The sequence below is a fragment of the Eriocheir sinensis genome, chromosome 10, assembly GCF_024679095.1.
Source record: "Eriocheir sinensis breed Jianghai 21 chromosome 10, ASM2467909v1, whole genome shotgun sequence".
Taxonomy (NCBI): Eukaryota; Metazoa; Arthropoda; class Malacostraca; order Decapoda; family Varunidae; genus Eriocheir; species Eriocheir sinensis.
The window spans coordinates 19962134-19984753 of NC_066518.1; the positions used below are offsets into that span (position 1 = coordinate 19962134).

A 22620-nucleotide genomic window follows, 5' to 3' on the forward strand; every position below is an offset into this window, starting at 1 on the left:
AAGGGTTATGATAAGATTAGTCTAAGCATTTAATTACCAAAACATCTATAAAGAGCGAAATCTTCAGGTATTGAAACCACTCGGTGGTGAACTGGACCCCTGTTAGGTAGCGAAACTTCTTGCGCAAACGCTACGAGTAGCAAAACCTCTGTAAGCCCCTTACCCATAACATGAAAGCGGAAGTACTTAAAAGTAAAGAAAAAGACAAATTAATCCCCCTTCCCCCAACGATCTTGGGGGACCCGTGTGAAGTCAGGGTTTTTGGGTGGGGGAGCATATTTAAACTACTCCAACCAAACTTTACGACCTGCTACGCCCCCCTCAACCCCCCTGCTAACCAAGGGAGGGCTGTGCCCCCCCTGAACCTCCCCTTACCTTTACTGGACAGAATGTTGCCACATCCATCCGCCATTTCTCCTCTCCAAATACTGGTGAGTGGCGACCTCAGCAGGGGGAAGCCAAGAAACAGCTTACCGCGACACCTATTATACTCGTTGCACATATGAAACCAACTACTTGGACTCCGGAATCTCATACATTTAATACTCAATTTTCCTTTAACACTGGATCCCTTACAGCAAGAGATGGGTTACCTGCATCTATAGAACATGCGCAGTCACCATCAAAATGGTGCTGCCCCACACGGCGGCCATATTGGTGGCTTTATTTACAAATTATATATTCTCACCATAAGGAGAGCACAAAAACACTTCATTTCAGGTAGACAGCATCATTGCAATAGCTGCTTTTACCCCACAATTTCCCAGATCTTCATAGCCCTCCCCACTACCAGTTGTTTTAATTTTGTTGAAGGGGACAGGAATATTATCTGTTATTCCATATCATCACTTGTCGACACAGTATATGTTTGATGCGCCAGTAAAACTAAAGTAACACAACAGTATGTGATAGCTTGGAAAGGCTAGTAATTCCGTGGGAGCAATATTGGAGGCGCGTAGTGATTCTCCATATTTACTGGTACCAAAGGGTCGTACATCAACCATACTGTTTATGTTTTGGGGCTAATGTTGAAGAAGGGGTAGCCACCTCTTGCAGTTAATACTTACAAAATGGATTTTTGGGGGGGATCCCAGAATCCAGAATCAGAAAATTTCACATACCTTGGTAACCTAGTTCATAATAATGGTGAGTCTCATCAGGAAGTCTTACAAGCGAGCAAGTTATGGACTTGCTCAGCATTACTATATGGCGCTGTCGATACCTATGCAGAAGGACGAAGATCCGGATCTTCAAGTCCCTTGTGCTCCCTGTCTTATTTTATGTCTGTGAGACATGGAGACTAAATGGGAACTCAGAGAGGCGGATCGATGCCTTTGGTAATAAATATCTACGCAGAATCGTGGGATATCGCTGGAATGACTTTGTCAAACTGGTGACAATTCCGTGAGACTGATTCAACATCTATTACCTACATAGTTCGTCAACGGCAATTCAGGCTATACAGGCACGTGGCACGATACCCAAAAACTGATTGTGCTCATCGGGTTGTCTTTGTAAGAGACTACCCGATGAGTGGAAGAGTAGAGAAGGCCAAGAGGACGCCCACGGAGTTCATGGCTTGAGCATATCGAAAGATGGAGAGCAGTGGGCTCTTTTCTGAAAATTTGGTGGAAAAAAAATGTTAGAAAAAGTGGAATTGTGAGTAACAATGTAAGTAAATGTCCTTTGACAGGTATGGATAGCTGAGCAGAAAGCAGATGCAGAGCGCAAGAAGCAGGAGGAGCTACGTGTTCAGTATGAGAAGGAACAGGAGCTGTATAATAACAAGGCACTACTTGCTAAGGGCGAGAACAAGGAGAAGTTGTCACTGAATTTCATGTATGAGGCTCCTGCAGGGGTCAAAAAAGAACGTGAGAAGGAAGAGGGTGAGCCAGAGTACAAGTTTGAATGGCAGCGCAAGTTCAACGCTCCAAGAGAAAGGTAGGTCTAAGCTGTTCCATGAAATTATTTTTCCCCCCCAAGGATTTTTTTTACAGATGATCGTAATCGTAACCCCCACACAAAAGATATAGAGTAATCCCTCCTTATACATGGATATGAAGTTCTGAATTAAACCATGCAGTAGGAAAAAGTGTGTACAACATTTCAAGTACAGTATACACTGGGTAATGGCAGAAAACAAAATTTACTCTCTCTTATTCAAATTATCTAGTTTTCTCTTACCGTACAATGTTCCTGTTTTCTTCTGAAACTTAATTTAGATGCAGAATTATCAAAAGCACTTGTTTCAGCTGTGTATTGTAGATTTTTTACATACATTACTCAAAATAAGCAAAACTGAAGTTCAGATTTACATTGGATTCCATCCCCTGAGCAATCAATATCTGCAACACCTGGAAGGTTGCTGCATGCACGCTGGCAGACCTGTTTGTTTATTGTTGTCTTATACTGTTAAGCGGCTGGACTGTGACCTTCATTTCTATGTAAATGCAGTACATACTGGAGTCAAGTACATTATATAATTAGTGGTTGTATAATATTTTTGCCCAGTCAGTAAGTTGAAAAGAAACAGATGACTGCGGCATCGCTGCTGCCACTATTTTTGTTTACATGTAACAGCTGAGCAACTGCTTGTAGTTATGATCCACTTTTTATTACTGTTTGATATTTTCATTCATTAATTTAACTTATTAATATATGCTAAATATAAATAATAAATGCTTATTTTAGGATATATATCTTCATTTTTAATTCTGATAATTTTATATATAACTTTTCATGTTGAACAGTGCATAACTGGACCTGTTAGTTGATCTGGATCTGGACGATAATGCGCAGGGCACCCGTACAGGTGCATAACACGCATATATTGCACTGATCTCTAATATAACTGGATTGGTTAACTCCATGCAAATCTTGAAGCCCATAGCTGCCATCCTTAGATTCCCATGGGCCAAGGTATATATATAAAAATTCCGGCATCAACACTCGCTGAATGGCAGTAGGAGGTGATCAAACACTTCTTTGCAAATTTATTGTATTTTTCATTGCCCCAACTACTAGCCTTTTATTTGTTTATGTAAAAAAGAATACTCGTCACCTTTCTCCATATGTCGCACAAACAACACTTTCACATAATTTGACTGTTACATCCTCTATATAGCATATATAATATGTGTTGTGTTTCAAAGTACTATTTCATTGGATTAGGAAAAAACAAATGCCGCAGTTTACTAAAAAGAACATGAAAATAATGTCTGCATGTGACATTTCTTTTGGTTACTCATTAAAAAAGATTATAAATCTTCTAAATCTAAGATTTAAAACAGGAAACGAATCAGTTTAATGGGTAACAAAAGCATGTTACACTCATCATCATCATTTCATCGACGCCTGCTCCTAGGAGCTCCCATCAAGGGATGGCCATGGCAGAAGAGTTTCGAATTTTCTCTATCCAGACACTCCTTGCCTGCTCAAGGTTTCTCAAAGATCTTTCCCCCCTTTCCCTAATGTACTCTTGCACCCTATCCCTCCATTTCACTGGAGGTCGTCCTCTAGCATTCCCTCCCTCTATCTCACTCACATACACCCTTCTGGTCATCTTACTCTCCTCCATTCACTCCATGTGGCCAAACCACTTTAAAATCTGTCGCTTCACTTCTTCCACCACTCCACACTTCTTCCCTTCACCCCCATGACACATTCCAAAATGCTTGTACACACTTTCATTACTCATTCCATCCATTCTACTCACACCACAAGCACTCCTCAAATACCTTATTTCCACTGCCTGCACTCTAGACCTCTGACTTTCATTCCAGGCCCACGTTTCACTTGCATCTGTGAGGGTTGGTACTATTATTGTATTTCTCAAATCCCTCTTAACCTCCATGCTCACACTTCTGCCATTCATGATTTGTCCCAAAGACCCTACCACCCTTCTTCCATGCAATGCCCTTTCTCTTATCTCTCCTTCCATACCACCATGCTTACACATAACTGATCCAAAGTACTTAAACTCATTGACCTCCTCCATTTCTTCACCATTCAAAATTATTTTGCATTCCTTTTCACATTCAATTCCCACTCTATATGGGCACACAAAATCTACAACCTCACTTCTACTTCGCTCACAAACCATCACTTTACTTTTGTTGACATTTACTTTCAGCTTTCTCCTATTACAGACACTATCAAAAACACTGACCAAATTTTGTAGGTCACTTTCATTTTCTGCAATGAGCACCGTGTCATCAGCAAACAGTAACGAATTCAGTATCCACTTCCTTCCCTCATCGAACATTCTTACTCCAACTTCTCCAACTTTGCCCTTCATTTCTCTAATAACACCATCCATATAAATATTGAACAACCATGGTGACATGACGCACCCTTGTCTTAAGCCCACTTTTATCTCAAAATGTTCACTTGTTTCTCCAGTAATTTTGACACATGCAGATGCAGCCTCATAGAAAGACTTTATTGCACTAAGCAGTTTTCCTCCCACACCATAAATCTTTAAAACATCCCACAATGCAATCCAATCGACTCTGTCATAAGCTTTTTCCAAATCCATGAAGGCAGCGTATAGTTTCTTTCCTTTTGCTATTATTTATTGTATTATCATCCTGAAGGCAAATATCTGATCTACACATCCCCTTCCCTTCCTGAAGCTTCCTTGTTCTTCACTGATTTTCTCTTCTGTAAGTCTTTGCACCCTCTCTATTATGACTTTTCCATATACCTTTCCAGGTATACTCAGGAGACTTATACCTCTATAGCTCACACATTCCCCTCTCCTGCCCTTCCCCTTGTAAACTGGGACAATGATGGCTTTCGTCCAGTCTCCTGGCACCCCCCCCCCCCCCCCTCCCATGCTACTTCACATATCTTGACCATCCATTTAAAGACTACATCTCCTCCACACTCCAACATTTCTGCTGTTATTCCATCAATTCCTGCTGCCTTTCCATTTTTAATCTTTTTATTGCCTGATTTACTTCTTCATATGTTATACTTCTTTCTTTATATACTCCTCCTCTACCTCTACTCAAAACTGCTGCTGTTACAGTTGCTGGATGTCCATCCTCAAAATTCATTAAGTTTTTTAAATATTCTCTCCATCTCTCTTTCACAGCTTCCCCGTCTTTCAACATCTTTCCATTCTCATCCATAACTTCATTTATTTTACTTAAGGAGATATTTTCTGCATTTCTTTTGTTTTTTACTTCTTTCCAATATGATTTCCTGTTCCCTCTACATTTTTCACTTAGTCTTTTTCCAAAGTCTTCATCAACTCTCTTCTTACTTTCTTTTAATGCTTGTTTTAATATCATTTTGCATTCTCTATATTTCTTTTTCCTTTCCCTTTTTACTTGTTCAGCCACATTTCTTTCTTGAGTTTTCTTGAAAAGTTCCCTTTTCTCTTTTACTATCCCCCTTCCCCGTTGGTTCTACCCCGCAGGGTATAGTAACGGTGCGCACCACGTGAAGGTGAGGATGGGGTAGGCTACCTTCCCAGTCAGAGGGTAGCCGTATTGCTCCTTTCCCAATACCCTAAACAAGGGAGCTGTACGCATAGGCAGCAAAACGCACCTCGGAAAAACCTCATTGGTTACGATACTGCTACATGCATAAAAAAAAACATGCATGTGGAGGGACTACAGTATACACCTGTCCCTCGGTATTCACATGGTCATTATTCACAGATTGATACATTCATAGATTTCCCCCAAAATGCACAAGGTCAACCAAACCCAAAGGATTTTTTGTGGAAGCACTCCAAACATGATTTGCCTGTGGACCATTTGGCTGTTCCTAAGGAAAGGCAGGGTGTGATAGGGCTGGGCAGGTACTGATAATGGCATTTACTGTACTGGCTGTATGACACGATATCAGTACCAGACTGCTCAGTATTGGTGCTGGTGAGCACTGACAGGTCATCATACATGCTTACATATTCGTGTTTGACGACCTGTCAGTATCATGAATACTGAATACTGCATAGCAGTACCCACTGCTATCAGTACTGAGCACTGAGTCTGGTACTTCTTCTGTGTCGTATAGCCAGTAATATTAGTACCAGTGCTGGTACTGGTACCTGCCCAGCTCTAATTGTGTGAGTCCACATATAGTGAACCTGCAAATACAGGGGAACAGGTTTAATATTTTCCCAACAGTTGAAAAAGGAAATGGCGAACACGTCGCTGCCCCCACCAACTCTTTGTTTACATGTATCAGCTGGGCAACTGCTTGTAGTTATGATCCAGTGGTTAGACCATTTGATAATTTCATCAAATGATTTTGTTTAGATTTTGTCTTGTTTAGATGTTTTACATGGGTAATATATGCTTAGTATAAATAATAAATGCTTAATATAATGTATATCTTCAATTTTTTAAAATTTTGTTTATAAATTAGCGGGCATTTGAATACTGCCACCATTTTGGCAAAATATAGTAGATTCATTGAGTAACATTGCACAACGTTACATGGTTAAGGGGTCACCTGAATGAAGGGCTGGAGTGAGGCAAGTGCATTAATACAGAGCTACGGGTTAGGGTTAGGGTGAAAGATTAGGAGGCACAGGAATGCATCTCTGTCTGCGGCGGCGGGACATTTGAATAATATTTTATTTTATTTTTTAAAGTAAATTTTGTCTTACAACCAATTTGACTTAGGAATGGCCTGTCAGTCCCAAACCATGTTGTAACTCAAGGACTCTCTGTATATACAGTAGAGTCTCAGTTTTTGAACTTAATTTGATCCTTAATTCTATTAAGAAACCAATTTTATTGAAAACTGAAACAATTTTTTTGCTTATATAACTCAAATCAACACTCACAAACCAGTTTTCATTCTTTTCAGTTACTGCAAAGATGACGACACCATTCGTGACCAGCCATTTGGCATTGCTGTGAGAAATGTGCGGTGCATCAAGTGCAAGGCTTGGGGCCACATCAACACTGACAAAGAGTGTCCTCTATATGGCCGGGTCCTTGAACCAGCTGAGGGCTCAGGTGGACTAAGTCACAAAGAGCTAGCAGCAGGTATGAGAGATGATGGTCTACGGCTGAAGAACATTCCAACAGTTTCGTATGGGATCTATGGACTCTCACAGAATCCCTATGCAAAGAATCAGGTAAGTAAAATGTCATTTATTTCATACCTCTGCACACAGGTATTACTTTGCTGCTGGCTCTAGCATTTTTCATCCTTAGAAATGAAAAATGCATATCTATTTGGAAGCCCACACACTAAGTGTGGAAAATACAATAGCAGCAAAAAAAATTATTATTATTTTTTTTTTACAAAATGTCACCACCTTTTGCTGCCAAGCAGTACAAACCATTGATTTAAATGGAAATTCACACAAGAAATTTTTCGTGTTCAGTCCCTCAGTGACCCAGAACTTTCTGTTACTCTAAAAAGGTTTCATTAAAACTAATCATATTTAAATATAAATATTTCAATGTTTAATACAAATATTTGTGGAATGCACAAGCTGGCATATGTAGATTACTTGTTTTAACCCGTAAACTGCTCAATTGAGATTCAGGAATAGCTCCTGGGCGTGCAATAAATGGCAAAAAAATAACCTGGTGGAAAACTATTTTTAGTATTACAACACCTAAGAGAGACGTGTTGAGCACCAAAAAGTGCAAAAAAATGATAATAATTCACCTAATGTGGCAATGATGGCTGGATAAAGGTTGAGGATATGAGGCGACCTTGGGAGCGCTGGCAGTGATGGGGTAGACAGGATGGTGGCAAAGGGAAGATGACACATGGCACAGTCACGTTTATGGTCCCCCCCGCCTGGGGGGGACCATAAATTCCCCCAGGGAGGACTCCCCTTCTGGCTGCCAACTTGAGAAGTGTCCTGATAACTCCTCGAACCTCCTCCTTATCAATTTCTGCAACATTCGCGGTCTTCGTTCTAATTTTCATTCTGTGGAACACCATCTCTCCTCCTCTAAACCTCACCTTCTCTTCCTCACCGAAACACAGGTTTCTGAGGCTACTGACAGCAACCTCTACTCTGTTCCCTCCTACTATCTCTATCCTAAATTTCAATCCAAAGCTGGATGTTGCGCCTCGTGCTTAACGACATCACTTCTCGTGCCTGACCTTGACTCTTCAGAATTTTCTACCATCTGGCTAAGACTTCATTGTCATTCTATTACTAAATACATCTGTGCTGTTTATCTCTCACCTAACTCTACTAACTATGTAAAATTCTTTGACTATTTGAACTCTAAAGTGGAGCACATTTTGACCCACTCTCCCTTCGCTAAAATCTCCATCCTTGGAAATTTCAATGTTCACCACCAGCTTTGGCTTTTATCCTCTTTCACTGACCAGCCTGGTGAACAAGCCTACAACTTTGCTCTCCTCAACGACCTAGAGCAGTTGGTTCAGCACCCTACTCGTATTCCCGACCGTCTTGGAGACAGGCCCAACATTCCAGACCTCTTCCTTACCTCTAATCCTTCTGCTTAATCTGTCAAACTGTTCTCTCCGTTGGGCTCCTCCGATCATAAGCTTATTTCTGTATCCTGTCCTATCGCTCCTGTACATCCTCTGGACCCACCGAAGAGGCGATGCTTCTGGCATTTTGCTTCAGCTCGGTGGGATGACCTGAGGATGTATGTACTTTTCTGATTTCCCGTGGAATGATTACTGCTTCCAGGAGAGAGACCCCTCTGTGTGTGCCCAGCGCATCACAGAGGTGATTGTCTCTGGATACATTCCACGTTCTTTCTTTACTCCTCATGCTAAAAAGCCTTAGTTTAATCATGCTTGTTCTCGTGCTATTAAAGATAGAGAGGCAGTTCACAAAAGGTTCCAGAGCCTTCGAACACCCGCTAACTTTGACCTTTACATTTCAGCCCGGAATCGTGTCAAATCTATTCTCCAACTTACCAAAACTTCTTTTATCAATAGAAAATGTCAACATCTTGCTTCTTCTAATTCTTCCTGTGACTTCTGACACCTAGCCAAAAATATCTCCTCCAATTTCATTTCTTCCTCTTTCCCTCTTCTCCTTAACCCTGGCGGCAGCACTGCCGTCTCATCTGTCTTTAAGGCTGAACTCTTCGCTCAAACTTTCTGTAAGAACTCCACCCTGGACGATTCTGGGCATATTCCTCCTACTCATCCCCCCTCTGACTCCTTTATGCCTGTTATTTAAATTCTTTCTAATGATGTTTTCTATGCCCTCTCTGGCCTCAACTCTCAGAAGGCTTATGGACCTGATGGAGTGCCTCCTATTGTCCTTAAAAACTGTGCCTCCGTGCTGACACCCTGCCTGGTCAAACTCTTTCGTCTCTGCCTATCAACATCTACCTTTCCTTCCTGCTGGAAGTATGACTTTGTACAGCCTGTGCCTAAGAAGGGTGACCGTTCCAATCCCTCAAACTACCGCCCTATAGCTTTACTTTCCTGTCTATCTTAAGCTTTTGAATCAGTCCTTAACCGGAAGATTCAAAAGCACCTTTCCATTTCTAACCTTCTATCTGATCGCCAGTATGGGTTCCACAAGGGGCGTTCTACTGGTGATCTCCTTGCCTTCCTGACTGACTCTTGGTCATCCTCTCTTAGCTGTTTCGGTGAAACCTTTGCTATTGCGTTGGACATATCAAAAGCTTTTGATAGGGTCTGGCACAAATCTTTGCTTTCCAATCTACCCTCCTACGGTTTCTATCCTTCTCTATGTATCTTTATCTCCAGTTTCCTTTCTGACCGTTCTATTTCTGCTGTGGTGGACGGTCACTGTTCTTCCCCTAAACCTATTAAAGGGGATCTCACACATTCCCGGTCCCGGTTGCGTCGCCGGTTGACCGGCTGTAAGATCGGGGATTGTCGGCGGCAGACCGCCGGTCTACCGCCGGTCGACCCTGAGGATCGTAGATGCAGCCGACCACCGCCTGTCAACTTTAAAATTTTCAAAGATATCGGCGATGCGCCCGGTCGACCAGCGGTGTCAAAAAATGTCGCCGGTCAACCAGCGGTCAACCGCCGACACCCACGGCAGACCGGTAGACCTGTCATGAAAGTGAACACCTGTGCCTAACCTGGGGATTAGCAAGGGAGGAAGGAGGAAGACGAGGAGGAACAGATTGGAGCGAGGGATGAAGAGAGAGAGGGAGATGAGATAAAGGAGGAAGAGGAATGGGTGAAAGAGAGAAAAGATAGAGAGAGAGAGAGAGAGAGAGAGAGAGAGAGAGAGAGAGAGAGAGAGAGAGAGAGAGAGAGAGAGAGAGAGAGAGGAGTGAGGAAGAGAGAGGGAGTGAGGAAGAGAAAGGGAGGGATGGAGGAGAGTGAGGAAGGAAGGGAGAGGATGGAAAGAGATGAAAAAAGGAGGAAGAGGAATGGGTGAAAGGAGAGAGAGTTTTATGTACACGAATGAATTTAGGTATGAAGCTGTTTATGAGGTAATTATAAATATATGAAAATGCATAGAAAGTGTTTGCTCGTCGATGTGCCACAGGTCTGCCGCTGGTAGACCGGCGGTCTGCCGCCGGTAGGCCGGCGGTCTACCGCCGACTGACCTGCTGCAGTCACCGGTTGGAGAAATCAAAAATCGTATATGGTCGCCGGTAAACCGCCGGTCCTGGGATTATTGCCTATTTTGTCGGCGGTCAGGCCCCGATTGGCTTATTGGGAGTCATCGGGGACGATCGGTACCGGGACCGGGAATGTGTGAGAGCCCCTTAACAGTGGTGTCCCACAGGGTTCTGTCCTATCTCCCACTCTTTCTGTTGTTCATTGATGATCTTCTTTCCAAAACGAACTGTCCTATCCACTCTTATGCCGATGACTTCACTCTGCATTACTCAACTTCTTTTAATAGAAGACCCACTCCACAGGAACTTAACGATTCAAGGCTGGAGGCAACAGAACGCTTAGCCTCAGACCTTACTATTATTTCCGATTGGGGCAAGAGGAACCTGGTGTCCTTCAACGCCTCAAAAACACAGTTTCTCCACCTATCCACTTGACACAAGCTTCCAAACAACTATCCCCTATTCTTCGACAACACCCAGCTATCACCTTCCTCAACACTAAACATTCTCGGTCTTTCCTTAACTCAAAATCTTAACTGGAAACTTCATATCTCATCTCTTAGTAAATCAGCTTCCTCTAGGCTGGCCGTTCTGTACCGTCTCCGCCAGTTCTTCTCCCCCGCACAGTTGCTATCCATTTACAGGAGCCTTGTCCGCCCTCGTATGGAGTATGCATCTCGTGTGGGGGGGGGTCCACTCACACAGCTCTCCTTGACAGAGGAGTCAAAGGCTCTTTGTCTCATCAGCTCTCCTCCTCCTGCTGATAGTCTTCTACCTCTTAAATTCTGTCGCAATGTTGCCTCCCTTTCTATCTTCTATCGATATTTTCATGCTGACTGCTCTTCTGAACTTGCTAACTGCATGCCTCCCTCCCTCCCGCGGCCCCACTGCACACGACTTTCTACTCATGCTCATCCCTATACTGTCCGAACCCCTTATGCAAGAGTTAACCATCATCTTCGCTCCTTCATCCCTCACGCTGGTAAACTCTGGAACAATCTTCCTTCATCTGTATTTCCTCCTGCCTACGACTTGAACTCTTTCAAGAGGAGAGTATCAGGACACCTCTCCTCCCGAATTTGACCTCTCTTTCTGGACACTCCTTTGATCTCTATTCAGGAGCAGTGAGTAGCGGGCTTTTTTTTTATTTTATTTTTTTATTTTTTTTATTTTTTTATGCCCTTGAACTGTCTCCTTAGCTGTAAAAGAAAAAATACAAAAAAAAATCACAGGAAACATCACTTTGTCAATTTACAGTAACATTTGCTTGCATTTTTATTTTTAGCACATTCAGCTTTCAGATCACCTATTTTATTTTCCCTTACCCTAAACTATTTACAATCTACCTCACACTGCTTTTCAGTATTCTTTCAGTGTGTGGTACTCAGTGAAACAGGGTACAGCACACATTGGTGCTTGACATTCTGCGCACATAGTCACAACTATTTTTCTTGACCTCACACGTTTGTTTGTAGAGGTACACACATGACACAGTCTGTTGTTTGCGTTCTTTTTCTGTGTCCCGTAAATATTCTAACTTGTGTCTGGTGAGGCAGTCCTTACACAGGAGTCTGTCAGGACCATGTGTCTGACGTCGTCCTCAAGCTGTACCTGTCACTGTCCCATATTTCTCCAAAAGCTGGTAAACTACATTGTAAGAAAAATCTCAGTTTTTTTTTTTTTTTTTTTTTTTTTTTTTTCCAGTCTTGACTAAGTACATGTTCTATGCATTCAGCATTGTAACATCAACAACATGAGAGAATAGCTTATGGTACCATTTGACACATTTTCTCACGCATTCAACACCAGCAAGCTGACAGTCACTTTTGTCGACTAGGCGCATATTCCTGTTGTAGTCAATGACAGCATCTGGCTTCCTAATTTTTTCATGTGTCCTGTGGTCTTCCTTGTTAGTGTCCTGTATATTTCCTTGATGAACAGTAGTGAGCATGGTCACGTCACATTTGTCATGCCAGTTTATGGCCAGGACTTTTCCACTCTTTTGCTGTTCCACATTACCAGGAACAGGTTGTGCTTCAAATTTTGGCATATGTTTCCTGTTCTTACGTACTGTGCCACATGACCCAATCACATTTTCCAGTAAATACTGACACAGACTAGGGCTAGTGTACTAGTTATCGGTATATAGGATATGTCCCTTACCCATGTACCTTTCCATCATTTTCCTCACAACTGCGCCAGATACTCCCAAAGGGTCACCTTGTGGAATGTCAACAGGGGTGCCAGTATACACTATTGCATCTAAGACTATCCCTGTTTCGCAGTCACAAAGGATAAAGAATTTGATACTGAACCTATGCCTTTTTGAAGGTATATACTGTTTGAATATAAGTCTCCCCTTGAACAATACCAGGCTTTCATCTATAACAACCTTGCAAAAAGGAGAAAAGAATTGTCTGTACTTCTTAGTAATCATGGTAAATACTCTTCTAACCTTCCACAAACGATCATTTTCATTACGTTCGTTATTGTCATGGAAATGTAAAAACCTTATCAATATAAGGAATCTGTCTCTTTTCATGAATTTCCCCAAAATTGGTGTTGGAGTCAAGGCATCAGTTTTCCAATAATCACTCAGCACATGTTTTTTTTTATATGTGGCATCAGCAGTAACAGAGCAAAAAAAAACATACATTTCTTCTATGTTTGTGTCTGACCAGCAATGAACACGTGATTTTGGGGTGAATGTAGTATGCTCCATAGTGTATTTATAATAGCTGTTTGTTTGTGACACAACAAGCTGCATTACCTGGTTATCAATTTATGTTTCAAAATAATCAACCTCTTGTGCATCAAGAGGCCAGCCATTAGTCACACCAGCAATATTCCTGTCAAAGTTATGAATGTCTGGCACAAAGTCTGATCCATCAGACCAGACGAATGGAGTACACGTTGTCCCGCGTCTCTGAGGCTCCTATTCTCCCTCTGCCTCCCCCTCCTCTCCCACACCAGCTGACACCCCTCCCTCACTCAGTTCATTAGCTGAGTCTTCTCCTATACCCCCACTGTCGTTTTCCTCGTCTTTCTGCCACTCTGGATCATCGCAGAGTGATGACAATGATTCATCAGGGTCTACTAGCATTGGTAAAAGTTTTGTTGGTGTCTGACTGACTAGGCGGGCTAGTAACTTTTCGTACTGTTGGAGAGGCAGCGCATCTGTGACCTTGAGGGCCAGAAGCGTGCTTACGCTTGACATGTTTCTTCAGACCAGGTGAATCAGATGGTTGAATACAATCTGAATCACTGTCACTTTCAGATTTGTCTACTACAATCTCTCTCTTTACCAATACCTTCTTTTTACCACCTCCCATGCCTCCCCCACGGTCACGACCGCAGGAGCTATGGGGCTGGTTAGCATCAATATATGGCATACTTCTACTCTCCATGACAACTAAAAAGTAACTAATATGACAATGGTGACTACATGGTGCGAAAGAGGGATGATGTTGCCACACGAGGGTCATTGGAATATACTTTGGCATTGCAGGAAATATAAATATTAACCTTGGAATATGTGTCATCTTACGATGTCTGGCGCAGTCTAACTCATAGCATCTTAAAATGTCTGGCGCAGTTTACGGGTTAATAATCGATAGCTGCTGATGAGAAGCCTTATGACAAGAAATTAACAATATAAGCCAATGTTTCTAATATGCATGCATTAACCCTTTCATTGCTAAACGCTTGCAGCAGGCGTTAGGTGTATTTGCTGGTGGCGCTAAACGCTCGCTGTGAGCTCCACCCACACTCAAATCTCCCGTGTATGAGAGTGTTCCAACACTAATTCTCACAACACAGGATTGCCAATTGAGTGGATTCTTCACAAAATTTGGTGGAAAATCATATCAGCCCAGCGCGGTAAATCTACGGACGAGTAACTGGTGGATGTTCTTGCCCAATATAGCGGCATTTTTGCATGGCTTCACCTATCACCGAGTGATTCTTTGACCAAATAGTTGTAAATATTGCAGTTGGCAATACTCCCTTGCCAGAATCTGAAGAAAAGATGTCCGCAGCTCCCTCAATATGGCTGATCATCCCGCATGCACTGACGTAAGTGTTAACATTCAACACTCCCTGAACGTGCATGTACGTTCACAAGAGAGGCATACATAACCGACTCCTATAGATCTGGACCTCCTCTTTCCATTGGTGTTTTTGGTTTTTAGCTGTGATGAATAGTTTTTGAGATACAGAGGTTAAAAGAGACCCCCCATTGGGCTGCCTGACTGCGCCTGAGGGGATAGTCGCGTCCACACTGCCCGCAAGGAAAGGGTTAAAAGAGATGTTGAGAAGTGCATGTTTCAGTAACTGATAATGTACAGTAGGTGGAGACTTTTTACAAGGAAATTCTAATCATCATGGTTTGTTTTCCATCAATCTTCTCATTTTTATTTTGAAGCTAGGCATTTGATGACCGTCCCCCAAGTGCTTCCTCATCTTTAACCCGCTGAGTGCTGGAGGCTTTAAACCAAAACTTACCACAAGTGCCTTTTTTTTCTGGGCTTAATCTATTGGGAAGGTTGAGAAAACATGTCTAGTGTGTATAAAAAGTATCACCTTGGAAATTTTTGGGTGAAAATAGGGCTCCAAAATTTTTGACGGGGCAGCGAAACTTTTGATAAAATCCCCGTAGACTTTTTTGCCAAATCTGTGTTGCCGCCTGTCTTACAATTGCTCTCAGCAACTTGCTGGGACAGGCAAAGGAGCTTAAGGTAGTGTAGGCTTTAGTATTTACTCCTTTTCGTATGCACACGTTTTTTTCAGGGTTTACGTACATGCACAGGAGGAACCTTGGTTGTCAAAAGTACGGGTGTAACACGATTTTGAAACTTTTTGTGACACTTTGAGCTTTTGTACTTTGTATTGTGCACAATTCAAGATCACTTTAAGCTGATAATACTGAGTATATACTACCTTGAGTATATCCATAGGTGTTACAGTGTTTTTAGGAGTGCAGGAGCTGAGATACGGGTGCGTTAATTTCTTCCAAAATCCTATTTTTTAAAAACTTTTCACTCATGAGTCAGTCTTACACACCATACTTATACTATATAATACAGGTACGAGGTAAGGCCTGTCATTTTTCTCGGTGTGGTCTAGGCACTTCACTCTCATCACCATTGGAACTTTCATTCCCACTACACTTTTTATTTTTATATTTTTTTTTAGCACAGAGAGCAACTCAAGGGCAATAAAAAAGATGATTTAACCTTGTGTAGAAGGCACTGGCTCTGCTGTTTATTTCACTGTTTGTCACCGAATTGACAATTGAATTTCCTCCCAGAATGGTAACTACCACTTCAGGATTGCAATTTCCTTTTGCATCAATTTTCCCCGGGTTGTCTAGGAAATAAAGGTAATCCTTTCCGGGCTGGGACCTGAACTCAAACTCGAGCTTTACTTGTTCCCCATTGTCCAAGGTCACTGCCCCTTGCCACCCGGGTAGCCGCTCCAGATATTTCACGTACGAGTGACCAACTAATACCACCCGCATATCAAGGTAATGGACACGTCCCTGGCTAAAACCCCTTTGAATTACTTTAAAAATAAGGAGGTAGTGAGAAATGGCTAGAGAGAGGGAGGCTGCCTCTTTGAAGAGGAGTCAGCTGTAAGACATAGTTCACAGCAACGCGGCCGTTACCAGGCTGGTTATTTACAAATTGTTCTCTTTTTCTGAAATTATGTTGCGAATTTATTGTTTGCAATACACGCTGTTAAGGCCAGAATCACACACCCCGACTCACCTGTGATGTAATCAGATCCTTCCTCCCAAAATGTACCCCAAATACCCCTTCCCAATGGGCCCAAAGGTACGAGATACTGGTACTACTTATGGTTGGAGGGTTTTCAGAATAGGTTGACCTGAAGTGTGTCGGCGCTGTGTGCCGGCCTGTTGTAGCATTAGTGTATTGTAGAGCAGCCGGCCACGTTGCTTGCATGCTTGTACTGCAGCAGACTGTTCAAGCACTGAGGTCTTGTCACGGAGGCATCTAACAGCTGACTGGGGTGTGCGCGGTGGGCCAGAACCCTTGTCTCTTACGGGACATTCTAGAACAGTCTTTCATGGTTCGAAGCGAATTCAAATAGGTGCCAGCAGACTGGACGAAAGCCATCATTGTCCCAGTTAACAAGGGGAAGGGCAGGAGAGGGGAATGTGGGAGCTATAGAGGTATAAGTCTCCTGAGTATACCCGGAAAGGTATATGGAAAAGTCATAATAGAGAGGGTGCAAGACTTACAGAAGAGAAAATCAGTGAAGAACAAGGAGGCTTCAGGAAGGGAAGGGGATGTGTGGATCAGATATTTGCCTTCAGGATGGTAGTAGAAAAAATAATAGCAAAAGGAAAGAAACTATATGCTGCCTTCATGGATTTGGAAAAAGCTTATGACAGAGTCGATTGGATTGCATTGTGGGATGTTTTAAAGATTTATGGTGTGGGAGGAAAACTGCTTAGTGCAATAAAGTCTTTCTATGAGGCTGCATCTGCAGGTGTTAAAATTACTGGAGAAACAAGTGAACATTTTGAGATAAAAGTGGGCTTAAGACAAGGGTGCGTCATGTCACCATGGTTATTCAATATTTATATGGATGGTGTTATTAGAGAAATTAAGGGCAAAGTTGGAGAAGTTGGAGTAAGAATGTTCGATGAGGGAAGGAAGTGGGTACTGAATTCGATACTGTTTGCTGATGACACGGTGTTCATTGCAGAAAATGAAAGTGACCTACAAAATTTGGTCAGTGTTTTTGATAGTGTCTGTAATAGGAGAAAGCTGAAAGTAAATGTCAACAAAAGTAAAGTGATGGTTTGTGAGCGAAGAAGAAGTGAGGTTGTAGATTTTGTATGCCCATACGGAGTGGGAATTGAATGTGAAAAAGAATGCAAAATAATTTTGAATGGTGAAGAAATGGAGGAGGTCAATGAGTTTAAGTACCTTGGATCAGTTATGTGTAAGCATGGTGGTACGGAGGGAGAGATAAGAGAAAGGGCATTGCAAGGAAGAAGGGTGGTAGGGTCTTTGGGACGAATCATGAATGGCATAAGTGTGAGCATGGAGGTAAAGAGGGATTTGAGAAATACAATAATAGTACCAACCCTCACATATGCAAGTGAAACGTGGGCCTGGAATGAAAGTCAGAGGTCTAGAGTGCAGGCAGTGGAAATGAGTTATTTGAGGAGTGCTTGTGGTGTGAGTAGAATGGATGGAATGAGTAATGAAAGTGTGTACAAGCATTTTGGAATGTGTCACAGGGGTGAAGGGAAGAAGTGTGGAGTGGTGGAAAGAGTGAAGTGACAGACTTTAAAGTGGTTTGGCCACATGGAGCGAATGGAGGAGAGTAAGATGATCAGAAGGGTGTATGTGAGTGAGATAGAGGGAGGGAATGTTAGAGGACGACCTCCAGTGAAGTGGAGGGATAGGGTGCAAGAGTAAGTTAGGGAGAGGGGGGAAAGATCTTTGAGAAACTTTGAGCAGGCAAAGAGGGAGTGTCTGGATAGAGCAAGTTGGAAGCTCTTCTACCGTGGCCATCCCCTGGTGAGAGCTCCTAGGAGCAGGCATCGATGAAATGATGATGATGACTGCTAATTTCGGATGCTCCGCTTCGCTCCCGGATTACCTTTACCCCCTGAACAACCCTTAATGCCTAACAGCATCTTTTATAAGATGCACTTTTTTCCAAAAAAATATCCCAAAAGATCACCCTGCATCTTAAGGTCAAAGGTCAGCTTTGGGTTACTGGCTTGTGGAGTTTTAGTGCTGCAGTGGCCCTTATTAAACCGCAGACATCTCCGCAAATGTAAACAAGGTGGTGATCGCTTCTGCACCAGCAACAGCAACCTTTTTCTTAAGTAACAATATATAACGGTAATACTTGCTGGCACTTCATATAAAATAACACCAGTCAGGAAGAAAATTAAGTGATGATGCTTAACCATGCATGTACCTAAACAAACTAGCAGACTGTTGTACACCAAACTTGATGGCACGCACAAGACCCAGTGTGTTTCCTTAGTATGAAGACAGGGATCATTGAGGTAAGACAGACCTTCATAAAACTGTTTAACTTTGTTTAATTGATAGACACAAACAATATATGAATAATATTGACGATATATTGAAAAGATAGGTTATTATTCAGTATTTACCAGTGCCTGTTGCTCCATTTTGAACTCATCTTTTAACATTCTTACCCTACATATGTGTTCAATAAACCTTGAAGCTCACTGGAATTTGAAATTCTAGATTCATAATGGAGTTACAGAAACAACATGCCTACACATTTACCCAAATTGAAGTGCGTCTTATAAGCCCATGCGTCTTGTAAGCATCAAATACGTTAGTTCATTTGTACTGTGTCCATTTGTGATTGCTGAGCTGCATATCACTTTCACATCTTTGATGCAGTTGGCAGGGTTAGAAGAATAAGACTATATCTGATACCCTTCTTTACTTCCATTCCCACACTGCTTCCTCCTGTAACTCTCAGTAGCACCAATTTCTATTATCTAACCCTTATATGAAACTTTTAATCATACTATTTGTATCAATTACATATCCACTGATATGCATTATTCATCTACTACCCTTTTCAGAAACAGCACTGACCAGACTCTTCCTGAACCTAAATTTATTGAATTAATACTCATTCCTGCATGTCCTAACATTTTTTCCAGTTTAAGTATATTGTTTAAATCAACTTTATTAATCATAATCCCTTTAATCCATTTACATTTCTTGATTTTCTAAATTAACTTTTGTTGATCTTTCTTATATGGCAAGTTTCTAAACCTTTAGCATTTTGATAATTCTTAGTATTGATTCAATTGAATCTATATTCTTGCTGTAAAGTACACCAATATTCAACAGCATATTTAAGGTGGGGTCTAGCAAATGCTGGATGTAATTTAATGATTGCACTCCTGTTACTAACACTTCCAGAATAAAACCTAAAACTGTGCCAGTAATACAGTGATTCCTGGGTCGAAGGTGTGAATCAACACACACATCCAAATCCCTATTGTTTAAACTAGTTATATTATTTAGTGTGTAATTAATTAATTACTAAGGGGGATTATTTTCTCCTGTACTTTAAATGCTGCATTTTTCAATACTGAACTGCATCATCCATTTATTGCTTTACATAGATGTCACAGAAGCTTCCTTCTTTTGTTGAATTGCTTCTTATGTAACTGTTTCATACACTTTTTCATTTATGAGATTTCTATAATTTTCATTATTATTTAAATGAAAGATGGTATTATCATTCTGAACAGATTTTTAATCTGTTCTTCTTTTTGTTGGCAGCGCCTAGTCTCAAGCGATGAGGAGAGTGTGGATGAATACACATTACTGCATTCTCTAACTACCAAGGAGAAAAAGAAGCTTCTGAGGAAATTAGAGATGATGGACAAGAAAAACAAAAAGAAAAGCAAAAAGAGTAGACGGTCATCCTCTGCTGCTTCCTCCTCCTCCCCATCCTCCTCCGAAAGTGAAGATGAGAAAAAAAGCAAAAAAAAGAAAAAAAAGAGTAAGAAGCTGAAGAAAAAGAAGAGAATTAAGGCAGAAAGCAGCTCTGAAGACTCTGATGATAAAAGACACAGCAAAAAAAGCAAAAATAAAGCAAGCAAGAAAAAGGAGACCAAAAAGCAAACTGAAGAGAAACCAGATGCACAGGCTCTTCTCAGGGAGATAACAAAAGGACTGAAAGTAGACTTCATTGGGAGGGACAACCCCTTTGCCACCACAGCTGAGAACCATATGACTGCTGTCAGTAACCCATGGAAGCCATCAGATGAGGAGGCAGCTTTCCAAAGACAAAAAGAAGAACACAACAAGAGGAGGAGGAATCCAAGCCCAGAGAGAAGTGAGGGAAGAGAAAATGGGTCCATGGAATACCCTGCCAAAAGAGGAAGAGCCTGGGATTTTTGGGAAGCAAAAGATGAGAAAGGAAATGAGCGGTGGGTTGGTAGAGAAAAGGAAATGGCAAGAGATTCAAATCCCAGGAAAGAGACTGAGAAAATCAGTAATACCAAGAGTAGTGATGGAATAATGAAGCAAAAGAAAAGCAGAGAGAGGTCAGAAACCAGACATGAAAATGACAGACACCAGGAGAGAAGGAGGTCAAAGAGTAGAGAAAGAAGGTCAAGAAGCAGAGAAAGGAGTTCAAAAAGTGGAACTACATTATCAAGAAGTAGAGGTGAAAGGCAAAAGAATAGAGACAGGTCAAGAAGCAGGGACAAAAGGTCAATGAGCAGAGATGAACATTCAAGGAATAGGAATAAGAGGTCAAGAAGCAGGAATAGCTCAGGAAATAGAGGCAAGAGATCAAGAAGCAAAGAAAGAGTATCCAGCAAAGACAAGAAATGAACGAGCCAAGACAAAAGGTTAGGTATGGAGGATTTAGACTGTGGAGACAGTAATGAGATGTAGGTGTTGTTATGAAGCACCAAGGGACATATCATAGTTTTTTGTGTTTGACACACTGGGAGCTGGTATTATATGTACTACAAAGATTTATGCTGTTTATGTATTTATGTTTTTACTTAAGAATGTTAGGATTTTTTATTGCATTTTTTTTTTATTACTTCAGTCATCATGAAATTGATGAAATATGAAATGTAGATAAATGTAAATATAATATAGATACTACTATGATTAAAATTAGCAAATAATGTCCCCTGCCAAGCTGAGTGAGCTAAGAAATACTTGAATAGTCATTCATTATTTTATGTCAGAAGAGGTCTTTCACTATTTATCTGAGGTAACTTTTCATACTCTTTAGTCTGTGTTAATTTAACATTATATTAAATGGGAAGTTAATGCGTTAATATTTCTATAACTTTATATCTTGGTGCCAGACATCTAAACCAAGGCAAGGACTTTCATCATCAGACTTTTTTATTTTTTATATATATAGCTAGGGCTCCTTTTTTATACTCATTTTACACATTATGCCTCATGAAACCTTAGTTATGGGGTCTCTTATGTCCATTGCTATTGTCTGGATTTTAAATGGACAGGGACCCTGTATGAAAAGGTGACAATGAACCTATCTGTTACTACTTGTCCAAAAGACTTTTCTTGTGAGCCAAACATATGTACCACTCCCATATGCATATTCTTTCTATTCTATTCTGTTATTCATTCTACCATATACATATTCTCTTTATAACATATATGGATCTTATTATAATGTTATTTCATCTTGTTTATTAAGATTGTTTTTGGTTAGCATTTTTCTATTAATAGTTAATCATAAAGGTAATTGTGTGGAGCCAAATGTATGACAGTGAGGTCGTTTTCAAAGCTTAGGAGTTGTAATTCGGGTTGAAAATCATGTATAATTGTGTGGATGGTTTACTTAAATGGGCAATATATTCGCCTTTCAGTTTATCATGTTGTTTCCTTTGTCCTATCACCTGATTACTTATTTTGTTATTTGACCAGCCACCTAGTTAGTATAGTTCGGTATTTTTTTTTACCAATTTCCAATAAGTACCAACAACTAAAGTAGCCTTCTTAATTATAAGGAAAAGTGTGACTCGGTGATTCACTGTTTCCATGGTAAGGGGTCGAGTCGTAATCAGCATTATAAGTGTTTTGGGGGTAAGAAACATTGTGGTGAGAAAGGTAGCATTCACTCATAACCATAATTGAGAGAGAGAGAGAGAGAGAGAGAGCGCACCACTCCATGAAACGCTCCACTTTCTCCTCAAGGCCCTCAACTTTCTCCTCACTCAGCTGGAAGAGGAGGAAGAGTAGGACGTGGTAAGGAACAATAACCGGCAGTTGATTATATCTTTCAGCTCCTCCTCTTCCTTCTCCCGCTTCTGTTCATCTTCATGTCTCGTCTCTGGCATCAGATCTCGCGTTTCACCTGCATAATGTGTTGGCGCATTAATTAGAGAGAGAGCATTTCCTTTACCATGAATACGTAGCTTGACAGAGAGAGAGAGAGAGCATTTCCTTTACCATAAATACGTATAGTTTGACAGAGAGAGAGAGAGAGAGAGAGAGAGAGAGAGAGAGAGAGAGCATTTCCTTTACCATAAATACGTAGCTTGACAGAG

At 41.3% G+C, this 22620-nt stretch overlaps 1 protein-coding gene across 1 annotated transcript in view; it reads left to right on the plus strand.

The window, feature by feature from the left end:
• The window catches only part of LOC126996670 (corepressor interacting with RBPJ 1-like), a 37007-nt gene extending 15064 nt beyond the window's left edge, over window positions 1–21943 (plus strand). The window contains exons 2-4 of the mRNA XM_050857393.1: window positions 1694–1941; window positions 6829–7102; window positions 19856–21943. Of these exons, the coding sequence (XP_050713350.1) occupies window positions 1694–1941; window positions 6829–7102; window positions 19856–20917 (1584 nt within the window). The 3' untranslated portion in view covers window positions 20918–21943. The remainder of the gene's footprint in view (window positions 1–1693; window positions 1942–6828; window positions 7103–19855) is intronic.
• Window positions 21944–22620: the final 677 nt, after the last annotated feature.